At 41.1% G+C, this 19,504-nt stretch overlaps 1 protein-coding gene and 1 long non-coding RNA gene across 5 annotated transcripts; both read left to right on the top strand.

Annotated features, from left to right (window-relative positions):
- The first annotated feature begins 4,752 nt into the window (after positions 1–4,752).
- LOC146374737 (uncharacterized) lies at positions 4,753–7,941 on the top strand. 3 transcript variants are annotated; one of them, XR_014802015.1, is made up of 3 exons: positions 4,753–6,272; positions 6,744–6,909; positions 7,795–7,941. It is a non-coding gene; the product is annotated as an uncharacterized LOC146374737 (long non-coding RNA). The 3 variants fall into 3 exon arrangements; XR_014802013.1 differs by having other exon boundaries at positions 4,753–6,287; XR_014802014.1 differs by having other exon boundaries at positions 4,754–5,545.
- Positions 7,942–7,993: 52 nt separating this feature from the next.
- LOC146374736 (kinesin-like protein KIF1B) lies at positions 7,994–18,212 on the top strand. Of its 2 annotated transcripts, XM_084949087.1 has the most exons (6): positions 7,996–8,249; positions 8,453–8,496; positions 9,075–9,130; positions 14,761–14,875; positions 14,976–15,109; positions 15,195–18,212. In XM_084949087.1, coding segments are annotated over exons 1-6 (354 nt in total). In that variant the 5' UTR covers positions 7,996–8,245; the 3' UTR covers positions 15,196–18,212. The 2 variants fall into 2 exon arrangements, with proteins under 2 accessions (XP_084805212.1, XP_084805213.1); XM_084949086.1 differs by having other exon boundaries at positions 7,994–8,249; positions 14,976–18,212.
- The last annotated feature ends 1,292 nt before the right edge of the window (positions 18,213–19,504 follow it).

Genomic DNA, 19,504 nt, shown 5'->3' with positions numbered 1-19,504 from the left:
AGCAGTAATGTGTAATGTATGCTTGTATGTAACTGTATCTGACCTGGATTTTATCACCAGTTTCAAATAAGAATCTTCTTTAAAGTCTGTCCTTCAATACAAAATAAGTTCAACTTTATCAAGGCTGATGGTAAACTGTCCCTAACAAGTCCACTTTATTGCGTGCTCATTGACTTTCTCCTATCAGAGCTGTTTAACAAGTCCACTTTATACATGCTTATTAATCTATCACGCTTATCAGTGGCTCATGGTTGCTTAAAGCCTATGTCTGAACTTGAGCACAGAGGCAGAGCATCATTCATCTTGGCAGCAGCTCCAGGATGACAAACTCCACTTTCTCTGCATCAAGACAGCTCATAGCTTTTTAACAGTCTCTCCTGATAGTCTCATATCATCTGCTCTAATCAATAACCATACACTATCATTACAATGTAGACTACAGCTCAAAAGTCTGAGGTGAATTAGAAATGTCTTGTTTTCAGAATAGACTCAAATTTGGTTTCAGATTGAATCACAGCAATTTATCAAAATAATCATATAAATGCTTAATATTAACACTGATCACAAATCATCAATGATTTTTAATAGAATATCTACAGAGGTGTTCAGAGACCCATTTTCAGCAATAATCCCTCCTGTGTTCAGTCCCATATGGAAAAGATATATATAAATCTTATAAAGTTTGTATCTGTCTTGTGTAAAACTTGTATGAAAAGCAGATAAGAGTGAAAACAGATATAAGATCCCTTGAAAAATTATATAATGAAACTTGTATGTTTTGGATACTTACTAAAACAATATATGAAAGTAATGAGAAAGTGGCCACTTTCATGAGTAATCACATATAAGTTTTTACTATTTCTTTTCCATATGGGGTGGTACATTGTCTTATCTAATGCAAGCTTAACACATTAAAGCCTAACTTATCACTCAAAACAGCTTTTTAAAGATTTTTGCACAAACTGAAACTATTGTGGTGATTAAAGAAACAATAAATGTGTCTGGATCATCCCAGTGTTTGTTTTTAACCTCATGAAACCAAGTTTACATTTTCCTCTAAAGGGGCTGCAACACCCGGCTGCACAAAACCTTCACTTTTTTTAACAGTTTCAGTCTTTGAATATTTTTCATTTCTTACAATCAGAATTCTCCAATAGACTTTTAGAAGAAAATTATTTTCTTTCATGCATCACCAACTGAACCTTTTATGTTAACGTCTCAAGCTCAAGCCTAACCTCATTGAATTTTGCTTAGCAAAGTACTTTTCAACTCTAATAATTAGTAAGATTATATTTCTTATCATCTGTTGGTCGTCTGACCTGATAAACTTCAATGAACATTATAACACAGGACTGATTGTCTCTATAAATGGGCTCCTGCACGCTTGCAGACATTTTTCCATCACAATTATGGATGATGAAGGATTTGATTAAAGCTGTGAAACATTACTGATAACCTTCATGTGATGTTACATTAAAGCCAATTTTCTATTAAAAGCAGGGACTTTTCTAACTGACCTCTGACCTTTGAGCAGTAGTGTGTACTGTATGCTTGTACTGTGTCTGACCTGGATTTTATCACCAGTTTCAAATAAGAATCTACTTTAAAGTCTGTCTTTCAATACAAAATAAGTTCAACTTTATCAAGGCTGATGGTAAACTGTCCCTAACAAGTCCACTTTATTGCGTGCTCATTGACTTTCTCCTATCAGAGCTGTTTAACAAGTCCACTTTATACATGCTTATTAATCTATCACGCTTATCAGTGGCTCATGGTTGCTTAAAGCCTATGTCTGAACTTGAGCACAGAGGCAGAGCATCATTCATCTTGGCAGCAGCTCCAGGATGACAAACTCCACTTTCTCTGCATCAAGACAGCTCATAGCTTTTTAACAGTCTCTCCTGATAGTCTCATATCATCTGCTCTAATCAATAACCATACACTATCATTACAATGTAGACTACAGCTCAAAAGTCTGAGGTGAATTAGAAATGTCTTGTTTTCAGAATAGACTCAAATTTGGTTTCAGATTGAATCACAGCAATTTATCAAAATAATCATATAAATGCTTAATATTAACACTGATCACAAATCATCAATGATTTTTAATAGAATATCTACAGAGGTGTTCAGAGACCCATTTTCAGCAATAATCCCTCCTGTGTTCAGTCCCATATGGAAAAGATATATATAAATCTTATAAAGTTTGTATCTGTCTTGTGTGAAACTTGTATGAAAAGCAGATAAGCGTGAAAACAGATATAAGATCCCTTGAAAAATTATATAATGAAACTTGTATGTTTTGGATACTTACTAAAACAATATATGAAAGTAATGAGAAAGTGGCCACTTTCATGAGTAATCACATATAAGTTTTTACTATTTCTTTTCCATATGGGGTGGTACATTGTCTTATCTAATGCAAGCTTAACACATTAAAGCCTAACTTATCACTCAAAACAGCTTTTTAAAGATTTTTGCACAAACTGAAACTATTGTGGTGATTAAAGAAACAATAAATGTGTCTGGATCATCCCAGTGTTTGTTTTTAATCTCATGAAGCCAAGTTTACATTTTCCTCTAAAGGGGCTGCAACACCCGGCTGCATAAAACCTTCACTTTTTTTAACAGTTTCAGTCTTTGAATATTTTTCATTTCTTACAATCAGAATTCTCCAATAGATTTTTAGAAGAAAATTATTTTCTTTCATGCATCACCAACTGAACCTTTTATGTTAACGTCTCAAGCTCAAGCCTAACCTCATTGAATTTTGCTTAGCAAAGTACTTTTCAACTCTAATAATTAGTAAGATTATATTTCTTATCATCTGTTGGTCGTCTGACCTGATAAACTTCAATGAACATTATAACACAGGACTGATTGTCTCTATAAATGGGCTCCTGCACGCTTGCAGACATTTTTCCATCACAATTATGGATGATGAAGGATTTGATTAAAGCTGTGAAACATTACTGATAACCTTCATGTGATGTTACATTAAAGCCAATTTTCTATTAAAAGCAGGGACTTTTCTAACTGACCTCTGACCTTTGAGCAGTAGTGTGTACTGTATGCTTGTATGTAACTGTGTCTGACCTGGATTTTATCACCAGTTTCAAATAAGAATCTACTTTAAAGTCTGTCTTTCAATACAAAATAAGTTCAACTTTATCAAGGCTGATGGTAAACTGTCCCTAACAAGTCCACTTTATTGCGTGCTCATTGACTTTCTCCTATCAGAGCTGTTTAACAAGTCCACTTTATACATGCTTATTAATCTATCACGCTTATCAGTGGCTCATGGTTGCTTAAAGCCTATGTCTGAACTTGAGCACAGAGGCAGAGCATCATTCATCTTGGCAGCAGCTCCAGGATGACAAACTCCACTTTCTCTGCATCAAGACAGCTCATAGCTTTTTAACAGTGTCTTTCTGTCCTCATACTTCTATACATTCTTCTGTAATAGATAACTATACGCTATCATTGTAATCAATCTACACTACAGCTCAAAAGTTTGAAGTCAATTTTCACCTGGTTTATAATCATGTGATTGGTCCACACACCAGTGTCTAAAAAAACGCTCATTTTTATCTGTGTCTATCATCAAAATTTGAGTTGATTGCAATCTCTCCCTAACAAGTTCACTTTATTGCGTGCTCATCAATCTCCTCTACAGCTCAGCTAACTGAAGTCAGTTAGAAACGTCTTTTTTTCTTAAAAAAAAACAAGATTCTTTTTTATATTTTGTAAATTGGTTTTGAATGCAAATAAATATAATTGCTTAAAACTTGCATTGATCACCAATTATGATTAATGTTTGATAAAATATTTGCTGGTGTATGGATGCAACAATAATGGTGGTGTGTGGATTACAACAATAATAGCGAGTGTGCAGATTATATTACCTTCCCTCAGTTTATCACATTAAATCTCATCTTACTAGTGACCCAGCAGTTTTTCCAAATACAGCTGCACTAACCAACATCATTTTTTCAAGTAATATAAAAATCATTTTTATATATTACCTTTTTAAACATCCCATTTTTTCTTTCTAATGTCATTAAATCAAGTTTGCACATTTGTATAACAACAGTTGGACCTCCAGATCTTTTTAGCTTTTAGTTTTTTCTCAGTGTCACACATGGATTAGTTTTCGTCTCTTTCAATAAGAAAGTCAAATCTTCAGACATTAAAGCAATCTTTGTTTCTTTCAATCATCCTAATATTTTTAATCTCCTGTAATATAATTGCAGTTAACCAGAGCTTAGCTACTCTGATCTACAGTGATTTGGGGGGTTTGGATTTGTTTTTCACAGGTGCAGAGCCTTTTTCTACAAAATTAAGAATAAACTGCATTTTTTTAAAAGTACCATTAACTATGTAGACTGACAAGTAACTAAACATGTAACACAGTGATCAGTAGAGAAGAAAGAAAATAACCCATTTCAACATTTCTAGTTCAGATCAAAATTATTGTTCTGATTAAGGAAACAGTAAATTTGGCCACGTTATTGTCCTGATCCTCCAATTTTCCCTTTCCAATGTGACTAAATAAAATTCAACTTTTTTTTTTTTTTAAATAAAAGCAGATGAACACCCAGATATTTCTTACACTAAGAATCCTCCAACAACCTTTCAAAAGAAACATTTTTTGTCTTTCCTCAATTTTGAGAGTAACTGAAGCCACAAACCTGAAGCTCGAGACCCCAAACTAACCAAATTTAATGTTTCCTGAATCAGCACAGTAATTTTTAACTCTTTGTGTGTTATGTTTACTCACAGTTTTGATGCTTGCTTCTTCGACTTGATCCACGATTAGCTCTTCACCATCGCTCTGCTGTTTCTCTCTCCTCATGCTTCTCCTTCATGCGTCCTGTCCTCAAATATAATCCAACCTGCCTCCTTGTTTCCTCCTTGACTTGTATTAGCAAAATTTCCAGTTAAATTAAGAGAAATCCAGAAAAGTTTTCCTGCTTCAAAAGCTCTTCCAGTTGCCTGTCTTCTTGTCCTCCTTTAAATGTGCATTTTTCTACATTTGTATTTATTTGACTTCATATTGCCATGACAACATAGCACAGAGCATCATGGTAGATTAAGGCAGGGGGTTCTGTCCTCTGCAGAAATGCTGGTGTTCCATAGTGATGTAAAAGTATGTTAATAATCTTTAAACAGACACTCACTGATCCTGTAAGAGCAGGAATTTAACTACAAACCCTCACAGTCCCCATCAGCATAGCTGGACTGGCCATCGGGCATACCGGGCATTTGCCCGGTGGGCCGATGGTCATTTTTCGTTTTAAATGGGCCAATGTTTTGTTGTTGTCTTTTTTTCGTAACCGTGTAAACAGTGAAAGGTGGCGGATTGGACAGATGCTGGCAGACGTGTAAAAATAACTCAATTGTTTGGTAGTGGCTATGGTGGAGCTTACACGGATTCAGTAAAATTAGCAAGTGGTGGAGGCCAGCAGGTGGATGGGGGAAAGGACTGGAGGTGGAGAGACCCAAGGCGGCCGCCAGTCCGACTGTCAGGTGAAATGAGCTTCAGGTAAGAAGTTATGACCTGCAGTCTATCTGGGTCAAACCAAGTTTAGGTGTAGTTTATTTTCGTTGTGCTAACTTGTGCTAACGTTGTGCTACAGTCAGTTACAATAACTGGTACTGTGTACTAGCTAGCATGATGGAGTTTCTGTACAGTTGGGTGGGTGCTATGATGTTACTGGTGAACTTTATTTTATTCATAAGGTTAGTTAGTAGAGTTGCCAACCGTGCCATAAAAAACGGAATCCTCTGGTATTCAGAGTTAATATTATGCGTTTTGTATTGAGCTGAAAATAAACGCGATTTGTCCCGTACTTCAGCTACAATAAAAAAAGACACAAAGCTGGAGTTATTCTGTGTCTTTACGCTGTCAGCTGCCTCTTCTTCTCTCACTCTCCCCCCTCCCTCTCCTGCTGCTACTTCAATCATGAAACTGATCAATGATCAGCTGATCGGCGTTTCTGCCACAAGTCCCGTCTCTCTTGCTTGTTTATCTCCCGCTTTGCGCCAGAAAGAGGAAACTAGCGGAGGTCGCGTTAAACAGCAGAAGCGCCTTTAAACTTGATAAGCTGTTGTTAGAATTTATTTAATATTACTTTCTAGTATCAGCTGATGTTTGTTGGAGCCACAGCTGTAAAAGCTGCTGGTCATGATATCGGTTTGGTTATCTGGTGAGAGGGAAACATGAAGATGAAACCAGGAGATGTCCTTACTGAATCATCAGAGCTGAACAGGTGATGGAGAAACAGGTTTGTGGTAAATAAATAGTTGATGAAAATATCACTAAATCTGTCATTTATTATTTTTAATATTCAGTAATGGTCATGTCTCACCTCTAGTCTTCTCTGTCTTAATTTCAGGTTTCCACCATATGTTGTAGATAGTTCAGGAAGTTAACTCAACCAAGCAGTCTTTGGGTTTCGGCTAAGTACTGTTTAGAATAGCAGAATAGGGAGGATGGTGTAGGTTTAAGTTTATTAGATTGATACATATGTACCAACAAGACAGTGTACATCACTGTCACAACGACGTTTGTTTTCATTCAAAGGCTTTATGGTTTTTCCTATAATACCAGGTGGGCCGGTCTCTAGTCAAAATGCCCGGGCTGATTTTTTGTCCCAGTCCAGCTCTGCTGTGGGGTAGTCCAGTTTACTGAAGAACGCCTCAGGCTGTCCAATAAATATAAATATCATGCTTTATTGCAGCTTGAAAAACTCCATGCCCTTGGCTACAAACCAGCACTGCTTCTTGGGAAGAAGAGCAAAAAAGGAGAACTCGGATATGAAATATTAACCCCTGGCTGCAGACTAACAGCCTATGTTCAGGAATCCCTTCAGAGGATGGGCTGATGTTATGAGTACCTTTGTAAAGGTAAGATTCAGATCCTGCAGTTTTAAAGTTATGATTTATGTTTAGTGTCTAAAAATATTTTCTTATGTTTACCTGTTAGAAGACCATTTTACTGTAAAAACAGAAATTCAATCATTAATCCTTCTCCCATTTTCACATAAGCAGCACATCATTTATAAGTGTTGGTTTCTTCCTCAGCAGTAGTTAACAACATATGGTGGCTTATTTTTCCTTTCCAAATCTTGAGTGACAGCCACTTTTTCTGCTGTCACGCTTAAAGATAGAAAGAAAGCAAAGTTATCAAAAGACTGATCTGCAGATTGCAGCTACTTAGACAACTGACAATCTGTTTGTGCCTGTTTTCTTCCTTCATTGATATATGTGTAACTGATACATGTGATGTGTAACTGATACATGTGATGTGTGAATGAGAATCTATGTTAATTAAAGTAGTATTAAAGTACTTACACACTGTAAATGGCATAAAATCAAGTGATGGTGTAGCTTAATAAAATAGTGATGGGTATAGATAACGTTGCATTGGAACCTTTGTGGATATTTAAATGTTAGTAATCTGGGCAGAAATGATCACATTTTACTTTAGTTTGTTTAAAGAGCACATTGTACACGGGCCTTGAAGAAAAGGTATGTAGTCTTAAGCACGATGTTTTGGTGGAGTCAGGGGTCTGTAGCATTTTGCACTTCCAGTAGACTGACGTTTGGTCATCATCATCATCATCATCACTGAGTCACAACATCTTCTCCTTCACCCTCACACTTTAACTCCACTCTGTTCCCTTTCATACGTCATATATACTTAGTCTGCTACAAACCAGGAGGCGTAAAGCAGGATAAAGTTCAAAGTTTGACCCATTGTGTAAACTAACTCGAATGATCAACAACCAGGAGGAGGCAACGATTATGGAGCCACGGGAGGTGAGGACCACGCAGGTGGAGGAAGTGAGGAATGTGATGGAGAAGATTGAGCTCAACAAGGGACAGGATGACCCACTGAGCACTTCAGAGGGGCAAGTGGAGCACGCAGGCAACAAGACCAGCAATGGTGATTTGTATGTTTGTATGTATTGTATGCTTTATATTTGGAGTCCAGGCTGAATTTTAGAGGAGTACCTGATGGCTGAAACAACAGTAATTTATGTTGCCTGACCAAGGATCAAGGAACATGTATTTTACACCAGTTGATACATGTACAGTCAAATCTATTGAATGTTGATATTATTACATTTAATGTAACCATTTAAAATGATTTTGTTTTTGTTTTTCTCCTAAAATCACATACGTCAACACAGGATCCACCAGGGGGAGAGTTTTTGGTGAAAGCCACAAAAAGACAAAGATGGGTATGTCATTGTTTGTGGAAGTATTTAGAATAGTTTGATACACTGTAGTAGAGTGTGTATGGTAGTGTATGGTAGATTCGATTCAAGGAACATTATCATATGAAGATGAAAACAAAAGTTGTGCGATCTCTGAAAGTGTTTTGTTTATTTGCTTTTTGTTTGTTTATTGTTTATGAAACTGGTGACTTGGCTGTGATCTTCAGTCCCAGAAGCATCAAGATCCAGACCTAAGAAGAAAAGGCCACTAGTAAGTATGCTTTTGCTGATGCTTTTAATCACCACAGCTCATTTCATTCAGTACAAATACCTGTAGATATGTGATGATTCCAAGTTTACATTACACTAATGGCAGGAAACTGCATACATGTGTCACCTTATACACATACCACATACTATAGAATTCAGTCCCCTTTGCTTTTTGCAGTCTTATTGCAATATATAAGTACTTTTAACAGATGAATCAAGTACAGTTAAATGCATTCACTCCAGTAAAAATGCTTCTAACACAATGCTGTTGCAAGCAGCAGATTTTCTTTTTCTGTTGTCGATGTAGATTAGATAGAACGTTATTAATCCCTCGGGTGGTTCCTCCGGGAAATTCAGTTTCCAGTATCAGAACACTGACAGAAGTTGCATATTACAGAGTTAGAATATCAGGACGGGACCAGGTTGGTGGGGGTCAAACAGCAGATCCAGTCATGCAGTGATAATTCATATTTAATGCAGCAGCATTTTGTTAGAAATGTGTAAACGATTGTATTCTAATCACATTGGCTAATTTTATATGCATATATAAATAAAAGGTATTTTTTATTATGTCAACAGTCCTCCAACAGCATCCAGGAAGTACTGTCCTATTCCCATGCCTCTGTCCAAACCAGGCGAGTGTTTCCATGTCACTTCAATGTGTTCTTTGCCATCAATAATTTTATGTTGATTTTTTGTTACATAAGCATGCCTCATGTGTCCTTCCACTTTTTTTCCCTTGTCATTTCTCGCCTCCTTTGGATTGTTTTTTTCGTCTCTTATTCAATCATTCCTCACAATTTATATAATCCTCTTACCCAACTCTGTCTCCTTCCTCTTCTTTTCCCCTTCAATCTCTCTCACCGTTCATCAATATCACACATCCAGACTATACCCGTAAGATAGAGTTGATCCGCTACCTCATGAGCGGCTATGTGAACGGCAAAGTGTTGGACACGCTGTCCGAGCACACCGACTCCCTGGCGTCCTCTGCTCTGGCCAGTCTGGAGGACGAGGCTGACCAGCTCTCTCACTTCCCCTTCCTCCCCACTCTGAGATATTTTCAGTCTGGAAAGATGAATCTGTTGGGCTTTAGGCTGCTTCTCAAGGTTCAAGGTTCAAGGTTCTTTATTTGTCACATGCATAGACAAGTATACACAAGTATAACACACAGTGAAATGTAGCCTGACACGCTCCTCGACATGTGCAAAAATGGGGGGGGTAGAGGAAGAACATTATATATATATATATATATATATATATATATATATATATATATATATATATATATATATATATATATATATATATATATATATATATATATATATATATATAAATAGTATATACATTGGGTGAATGTGCAGTAGTAGCAGCAAGCAGGTGAATTCTGTACATTAATATGAATAGACATCTGACTATTTTACAGAATAGACAATATAAACATATTTAAAATTAAAGGAATTTGGAATGTACATTGTGCCTTGGTTTAGAGTGTCTGGAAGAGAGTCCTGTCTCAGTCAATTATAGATGATGTGAGAGGGCGGGTGTGTGTGTGTTTAGGGCCCGGATGATGCGGAACCTTCTACCAGATTGCAGAAGTTGGAACAGTTTGTTGCCAGGATGGGACGGGTCCTTCAGTATCTGCGTTGCTCTAGTCCGGCATCTCCTGGTGTAGGTGTCCTGAAGCGGGGGGAGAGCAATCCTGCAGCAGCGTTCTGCTGTACGGATCACTCTCTGGAGAGCTTTTTGGTCCTTCACACAGCTGTTTCCAAACCACGATGTCATGTTCTGTGTGAGGATGCTCTCCACAGCGCCTGTATAGAAAATCCTGAGGATCTTTGGAGAGACCCTGAACTTCCTCAGTTGTCGTAGGTGATACAGGCACTGCCTAGCCTTTTTGGTCTGGACCTGAATGTGGGCAGCCCATGTCAGGTCTGAGGAGATGTGGACACCAAGATATTTGAAGGACTGCACCCTCTCCACTGGAGCTCCATTGATGATAATGGGCTTGTAGTCTCTGTGCTGACCCCTTCTGAAGTCCACCACCAGCTCCTTGGTCTTGCCAACGTTCAGCTGGAGGTGGTTGTCCTGGCACCATGATGCCAGATTCTTCAGTTCATCCATGTAGGCCACCTCATCGTTGTTGGAGATGGCACCCAACACCACTGTGTCGTCAGCAAACTTCACAATGGTGTTGGAGCCATGGGTGGCCACACAGTCTGAAGTGTAGAGGGAGTAGAGCAGTGGCGAGAGGACACATTCCTGAGGTGCTCCTGTGTTGATGGTGATGCTGTTAGAGACGCATCTACCCACCCTCACCACCTGAGTTCTGCCAGTGAGGAAGTCCAACACCCATGCACATAGACGGCTGTTAAGTCCCAGATCCCTGAGCTTTGTGAACAGTCTGCAGGGCACTATTGTGTTAAACGCTGAACTGTAATCAACAAACAGCATTCGCACATAGTTACCCTGTTTCTTGTCCACGTGGCTGAGGGTGGTGTGCAGGACGTGGGCGATGGCATCCTCTGTGGATCTGTTGGATCGGTAGGCGAACTGCAGCGGATCTGTGGTGTCTGGGATGGAGGAGGAGATGATGTTCTTCAGCAGCCTCTCAAACACCTTCATTACTACCGAGGTCAGTGCAACTGGCCGGTAATCGTTCAGGGATGAGGGTTTGCTGTTCTTGGGCACAGGGATAATGGTGGATCTTTTGAAGCATGTGGGGACCACAGACTTCGCCAGGGACTCGTTGAAGATGTAAGTGAACACACCTGCTAGCTGGTCAGCACAGCAGCGCAGCAGACGGCCGGTGATGCCGTCTGGCCCCGCCGCTTTCCTTGTGTTCACTCTCCTCAATGCCGCTCGGACGTCATGCTCCGCGATGCTGGTCACCGGTCTCTCGCTGATGATGTCACTGTCCTCGGTATTCAGGCGGTAGATAGCGTTAGCCGCCTGGCTAACCTCGAAACGGGCGTAGAACTGATTCAGCTCGTTGGTGAATGCAGAGTCGGCGTTGATCGGCGCAGTGTCCCTGGCTTTGTAGTCCGTAATGGTGCGTAGTCCGTGCCACATACTCCGTGTGTCGCCCTGGTGGAAGCGGGACTCCACACGCTCCCGGTACCGGCGTTTGGCATCTCTCACCGCGCGCCGCGCGCCGTATGAGGCCGCTTTGTAGGCGCTCATATCGCCAGTGGCGAGACCCGCGTTGTAGGAGGCGGTCCTGGCGTTTACTGCAGTGTGGATCGATCTGTCCATCCACGGTTTCTGGTTTGGGAATGTGGTGACCCTTGCAGTGGGGATAATCTCCTCCGCTAGCATATTGACGAAGCATACTGCTACTTCCGTAAACTCGTTGATGTCGACTGCGCATGCTCTGAACATGTCCCAGTCGACGTCGTTGAGTGCGTCCTGTAGCGTAGCTTCTGATTGGGCAGTCCACCGTTTTACCTCCCTCGTGGTTACGTCTTCCCTCCGTATGTTTTCTTTATACTGGGGAATGAGGAAGATGGCGTTGTGGTCAGACTTTCCAAAAGCCGGGTGTGAGACAGCTTTGTAGCCCTGCTTGTATGGTGTGTAGCAGTGATCCAAAATTCGATCCCTTCTCGTTGGACACGAGACATGCTGGTAAAAGTTTGGCATGACTTGTCTGAGGTTCGCTTTATTAAAGTCTCCTGCTACAATGAGGGCTGCGCCCGGGTCCTTGTTTTGAAGCGAGCTCAGCACATCATGTAATTCGGACAAAGCCATACCTGTGTCCGCTTGGGGTGGGATGTAGACCACCGTGGCGATGACCGAGGTGAATTCACGGGGCAGATAGAAAGGGCGGCACTTAATGCTCAGGAACTCCAGATGTGGCGAGCAGCCGCTGGAGAGAGTAGAAATGCTCCTGGCATCACACCACTTTCTGTTTACCATGAAACACACTCCTCCACCTTTGGTTTTGTTCGACTCTGCCGTTCTGTCCGCGCGGAGCACAAAGAATGAATCCGACGGAGTTACGGCACGGTCCGGCACGGTGGGGGTCAGCCATGTCTCCGTGAAGCACAGAATGTTGCAGTCCCTCATGTCACGTTGGAAGGTGACCCTTGCTCTTAGGTCATCGAGCTTGTTCTCCATGGATTGTACGTTGGCCAGTAGGATACTGGGCAGTGGTGCGCGATGCGCCTGCTGTCTCAGTCTGTTCCTAATGCCAGCGCGGATCCCCCGGCGCTTCTTTGTTCTGCGCCTTGGATGAGCGGCCCGTCCTCTGTAAGCAGTTCATGCTGTAGCTGTAGCTGATGGACCAAAAAATTACATTTCATATTTTAGACATTCAGCTGCTGACTCTGAAGCCAACAGGCTCTTGAGTGTGGATGGTTGTGTTGGTACTGGATGCTGTGATAAAACAGCTGTTCTGATCTGTCTTCATTCATGCCTGTCGATATTAAGCCTCCTAAGCTCCAAACCAGTAAAAGCGATCTTTGGAGGCAACACCCTTTTTAGTACTTTTCTGTATTTGTTTGTGATTGTGTGACACTGAACCATAGTGCTATGTATATCCTCTGTAACACTCAGATGTTTCCAGATCAATGTTTTCCCCCTCAGCTGTTTCTCACTATAAAGTCTTACCTCAGTAACAATGAGGCCAATGAGGCACCAGCAGAGCATATCTGGCTCTCAGTCTGTGGCTGATAGTGCCCCCTGCTGTTAATAACAGGAACAGTGCAACCTTGTATAGAGCTCATAGTGATGGTCTTACGATTGCTGCTGCAAGGCAGTCATTTGTATCCATGTGTGCTGTATATTCTGAGCATATGCAGTTATGTGAGCTCTCAGGTTTTATGTATCAGGACATAATTAAAAAAAAACAATCAGGTCCTTAGTAGGTCTTAATATGAGGTAAATGCAACCTCAGATGAACAACACATAACACATTATACCAGGTCATTATTTATTTAACAAACACTGAGCCCAAATTCAGATGTGGTGTTTAAAAAACTAAGTACATCCAAGACTATTTCCATAATTAGTTAAGAGGGTCAGTATCAGCCAAGTGCTAATCAAATGCAATAGATCATCAGTAAGTGTAACCACTACTGTCAGTTTGCTGGTGTGGCGTATTCAGGTAAGTGGTAACATAGTGAGGATTAGAGAAGCAGTTGTTGATACCCACGAATGTGGGAAGGCTTTGAAGTCCATCATTTTACAGCAAGAAAGATTATTCGCAAGTTAAAAAATTCAAAGACTGTTTCCAATCTTACCAGGAGTGGACGTCCCAGAAAATTCACCCCACACATCTGAGGCTCTACAGGCCACAGTTAGCATGCTAAATGTTGGAGTTCATGGCAGTGCAATTAGAAAAAGACTCAACAAATATGGCCTGTTTGGAAAGGCTTCCAGGAGAAACCATTTTCCCTCTAAATACAACATGGCAGCATGGGTTAGGTTTGCAAAGTTGAAAACCTAAGCCCTAATGCACAGCTTCAACATTGGTGAAAACCAAACACGGCATATCAGACAAACAGGTCATACCAACAGTTTTGCTCGGGTGATGATTATTTGAGCTTTTTTGCTGCCAAAGAACCTGCAAAGTGTCCAGGTCACTGAGTGAGCCATGAAGTACTCTAGAGTCAAAGAGATCATCGTTGGGTCAGTGACTCCAGAGCGCAGCAGCAAAGCAACAACAGAGTGGTGCTGCAGTGGCTCAAAGTTGAGACTTCAACATTACTGAACGTTAAGAAAGCTGTGAATGAATAAATATCTGCTAACTTTAATGAACCGAAGAAACATTGTAAAGACAAATGGGCCAGAAATCCGTCCACACTGCTGTGAAACACTAATAAAAAATGATTACCTCAAGTTTTTGCTGCTAAAGTTGGTTCCATCAGCTGCTGAATCACAGGTATAATGATGATGTGGTGTAATAATCTAGATCCAGATCCTTAAACTGCTTTTTCACGTATCTGTAAATGAATTTCTTTCTTATCATTGTCCCGATTGGTGTCGGCTGACACTTGACACTCTGTGGCTCCTGATTTGTCTGTTGTCAAGGTCTCACCTCAGTGCAATTCCTCACGTTTTGTCATAATTAAAGGATGAATGTGAACACCGCTTCAGTCACTGCGTTCACTTCTTGATATGTCAGAACTGTGCTCACGTCACTCCCTTTTTTTAACAACATGACACACTGCTGTAAACAGAGACCCTGTAATGTTAGCACCAAGTAGGACTTCATAAAAAATAATGCTGTCAAGCTAACTTTTCCTCTTTCTGTCTTTTTCAGCACTTTCTATCGCTTTGAGGCAGTGTGGGACAGCTCCCTGCACAACTCCCTCCTGCTCAACTGCGTAACTCCCTATGGAGAGAAGATCTACATGACCTTATCTGCGTATCTGGAGGTCAGCCGCTGCTCTGCCGTGTTGTACCTGTTTTTTTACGTGTTTTTAAGTCTCTTGATGTCATCGTGTCTAACACACACCCTTTATCTCCTCTTTACAGCTGGACCATTGCATCCAGCCTGCCATTATCACCAAAGACATCTGCATGGTCTTTTACTCCCGAGACGCCAAGTTGTCCCCACCCCGTTCTCTCAAGAACCTCTTTGGGACTGAATACTCCAAAACTCCTGACTGGTAAATCTGGGCTGCTGCACTGTGGCCATCTCTGTTTCACAATCAAAGATATCTGCCCTGTTACAAAGTTTCCTTCTTTCCTTAGATAGCCTCATCCTAGAGCACCAGTGGGAGCTAGAGAAGATGGAGCAGCTGCAACTCAAAGACCAAAGTGCTATTCTAAAAAGGGTTTTTTAGAGTACAGACTTTACATGACTAACCCTCCCCTCTTCTCCCCACCTCACATTCGTCCCCATCTTTCGTCCAGGTGGATGAAAAGACCCGTCACCTTGTGGCGCTGAGAGAGAAGCTGGGAGAGGCGGCTCCCGTGGGAACAGCTCCCACCACCAAGTCCCTGAGCGAGTCTCTGTCCCCCAGCGTGAGCTGGGGCACTCTGTCCACGTCCACCTCCATCTCCTTGCAGATCTCAAGCACCACCTTTGAAAGCGCCATCAGGCCGAGCGAGAGCAGCGGCTACGATTCCGCTGACATGGAGAGCTGGTGGATCGTGAGAAGGAGCTGGCCACCAAGGTGAGAAAAACGTCGGAGGCAGGATAGACGTAAAACTCTCCCTGCAGATCTAAGCTGGCGAGGCGGCGCGGCGGCCTGACGAAGAACTGATCGGGCGGAGCGGTACGCGGGAAAACCACCGCTTCCATCCTTTCTGAAAAGCCTTTGAAAATACAGAAAATACCAAGTGTTAAAACTTATTCATCATTGTGATTCTTGATGGTTTTCTCTTGTAAGTAGACTTGTGGCTTAAGTCTCTTTTCATGCGACTCAAACCTTTAAGTTCCACAGAACTTTTGCCTCCCCGCTTCCCTCCAGCAACCCCGCTGCCAGCTCAGCTTTCCTCCTCTCTATTCCCTCCCCTCAGCTTTTTGTGTTTTCGTTTCGATGACAATGTTTGGGTCTAATTTTGTTCCGCTTGGTTGTCATTCCCAAACTCCCCTAACTAAGTAGCATGTTGTAGTTGTCTACTTGTGTGTGCACAACTCTTTAGAAACTTTCCGTTTGCCAATCATCTGTACAAAAGAAAATGTCTCTATCGGTTTTATTTGTCTCCTGAAATGAGTTTCATTCTATTTTGGGTTTTTTTGCTGTTGGTTTTTTATTAAATTAACATGCTCGCGTGACACCTGCAGCAGTCCTCAGGAGAAGACCAGGTTTGCTCAGTTTAGAACAAAAAACAAAAATGAACCAAATCAGCCAGCTTACATTTGAAATCATGACGAAAAAATCTACAGATATCTCCAAGTGACGTGTTAGTTTACGCTCTGCTACCTAAACTATAGCTGCTAATAGATTTATAGGGTATTCTTCTTCTCGCAGTGAATTTGCATCAGGCTGAACCGTCTCTGAAACAAAAACTCAAAGTGGGAATGAACTTTGACAGGAGAGCCTCGCCCGATTTCCTCTGTCATCCACGTCATACTTAGATCCTCCTCAATCTGTGTACATACGCCGCCTCTAAACCCCCGATAGTGCCAGTGTCAGTTAGTGAGTCAGTAAAATACTGACTCACTAACAGGGTTACAAGGAGATGAGGAGGAGGACTAGGAGGATGAAAACGAACTAAGGAGAGAACTTGATTTGTACATGCAGTCTGTTCTGGGATGAGTGTGGTAGTTAACCCTCATTTAACACATCCCTCTCTGCTCCTCTAGCTCGCTCTATCTCACTGAGAATCAGAAAGCCTTGACATTTACTGCTATTAACTTTACACTCTTGTTGTAAAGACGCAAAGAAAACACAGTGAAAAGGTTAGAAGGACGTAAGGAAAAAGAATGAATGAATGGTTTAATAGAAGGAAAGAAGTTAAAGGGACTACATATTCAAAGGTCTTATTTCTGATACTACCCCATGAAAATATTTGCTCTGTGTGCCGTGCTGCAGCTGCTACATTCGGCTTCGGATTCACTTTTTGGCACCTACGCCTCTCGAGATGTGTTAATGCAGAAAGGTATTGAAAAACTCTGGTCAACCAACCAGCAGTCTGCCTGCTGTGTCGTATGAAATGCGTGGAAGGAGAGGTACCAACTGTCTGTTACATATAGATGAAAAATAAAGCTCTGACGTGACCTCGGGTCAGCCAACCTGACGGTCAGAGAAACAGAAACGTGCTGGATTGTGGATCTCTGAGCTGCACATCAAAGATGCACCTATGCACAGACCAAGTCTCAAAAGTGCAATGTACCTCATATACATGTTGATGCGAAGCGCTGCCAGAGCAAACGTTTCCACTTCATTTGCAGAGGTGTTTTTATTTTGGATTGTGTATTTATTGTTTGCAATGTTTAAATATTAGTTTGCAGCTCTTTGCACATATTAATAAAAGGTTCAACTAACTGATCATTTAAAGTCTGTGCGGTTTAGTTGTTCCACTCATATTAAACCAAATGATGGTGTGGCGGCCTGTTCTAGTGTGAACTAAGAGAGGGTTTGAATGTAAGAGAGGGGGGGAAGGAAAAGGAGACCTAACATGTAACCCCTGCACCTCGACTGAGGAGGTGAGTTACATTAGTGCTTCCTCTTTATTAGAAAGCGGGTTGAGTGAATTAGAAGTCTGTTATTTTTTTGGAGGAGATCTACTCATTAGTCATGCGAGGCATCCAACTGAACTCTATCAAAATAAAGGTGTATTTGAACTCATTTTAATTTTTTCTAATATCAGAGATATAGGACTATACAAAGTAGCTGGTGACATCTAAAACGACAGCAGACTTATTGTGTCTTTCTTCACCTCATCACTTTTTTCTGTGTGTGTTTTTCTGTTGATGCCTTTCAAACAAAACTAGCCATGATATTTTCCCCCTTCCCCCTCTGACAATTAATATCAGTTAACCCCGCCCCCTTTCAGATTTGTTCACCAAAAGAAAAGAAAAAAAAAACGTCATTAACGCTGTTTATTATTTGTCAGACCGGTTTCATTTTCATACTTTGTAAATATCTATGTTGTATGGAGCTTGAACTAAAATGTAAATATGTTTACTGTATTTGTAATAATTATAATCCATTCGCTGTACAGCATAGATGTGTCATGCAGATATCCTAATTCTGTGTATGGTAATCTTGCACCATTGAACTGTTAGTGAATGAGGCAACAATAAAAGTGTGAAACGTGCATTAGCAGATCAAGTGCTGCCTGCTTATTTCCTGCTTTATGTGAGCTTCTGCTGTAGTTTATTATGTGCTTTTAGCCCCAAGAAACCACCCTTTTACTGTAGCGCACAATAAGATCTTCTGATGTTTGGTGTCATCTTCCTGTGATCTCCTGTGAACAGGTGGATTAATTCATTTCAAGTTTATGTATGTATATGTATGTATGTGTATTAAGGACCGACACAGACAAAGAATGAATCAGACAATGAAGCAACGTCCTTTTTAAATGTTTATTTATAAACAGGATAAAACCATTCAAGTATTGAGTCATGAATAAAACATCAACCTCTGATCTGCTAATTGGGAAACAGAGGATGTCAGTGTATTTTTCAGTGCTAGTCCAAATTGAGTGAGATGACTTTACATTTGAATAGATTGGATTACAAGTTATATTTGGTTTTAATTGAATGAGTTCAGTTTGATTTAAATCAAGCCAATTCACAACATATAAACTTGAAATATATGGTAAGATAAAGGTTGTGCAATAATACAGAGAAAGCCCCAACAATCAAATGACCCCCTATGAGCAAGAACTTGGCAACAGTGGGAAGGAAAAACTCCATTTTCGGCAGAACCAGAATCAGGGAGGGGCCATCTGCCTCCACCGGTTGGGGTAAGAAAATGAAACTAAACTATAGGAAGACAAAGAGGAAAGATGTTCATGATATATATGAAACTTTCCGCTAGCCCTGACTAAAATATTGTTTTTGACAGGAAAGTATCGTTTCATTCATGTTTATTCCACGAGGTGGACAGCAGGAATAAAACAAACCAGATACTAAGAAATAAAGTATACAATGAAATTTTCTCGATATGCTAAAATTCCCACTGAGACTGGATAAGATTATTCTAAAACTGGTCAAAATACAATTCTCTTCATGCACAGAAATCCCACCCAGTCCCACAACCCAGGACGAATATTCCTTGTGTGTTCTTGAGCTGGACAGAAATTCCTCTTGCTGAGCGGGGTCCACGCCAGCCTTGTGTCAGGCAGACGAGGAGCCTCCTGTCCCAGTCTCGTCCGTCCACTGGGTCCATCACATCCCAGCCCAGTTCGAATTCTGCATTGGAGTCCGTCGCTCGATACCACCGCGGCTCCCCTCACGTCATCACCTGTAAGTAAAAACAAATAGGAGCCAGAACCATCATCCCGGAAGCTGCCCTGGCTTATAGCCATGGCGACCCTCTCCCAACACGGCTGCACCCAGTGAAAAACAGTGAGACACTACTCACAAATGCAGGCAGTGGTATACA

This window comes from Perissodus microlepis, chromosome 13 (assembly GCF_051167445.1).
Source record: "Perissodus microlepis isolate ML-2025 ecotype Zambia chromosome 13, ASM5116744v1, whole genome shotgun sequence".
NCBI lineage: Eukaryota > Metazoa > Chordata > Actinopteri > Cichliformes > Cichlidae > Perissodus > Perissodus microlepis.
This window is presented reverse-complemented; position numbering and strand designations above follow the sequence as displayed.

Coding starts and splice junctions, on each gene's coding strand:
- LOC146374736 (XM_084949086.1), top strand. Junction 8,497..9,074: donor CTAAGAAGAAAAGGCCACTA/GTAAGTATGCTT, acceptor TTATGTCAACAG/TCCTCCAACAGCATCCAGGA. Junction 9,131..14,760: donor CATGCCTCTGTCCAAACCAG/GCGAGTGTTTCC, acceptor TGTCTTTTTCAG/CACTTTCTATCGCTTTGAGG.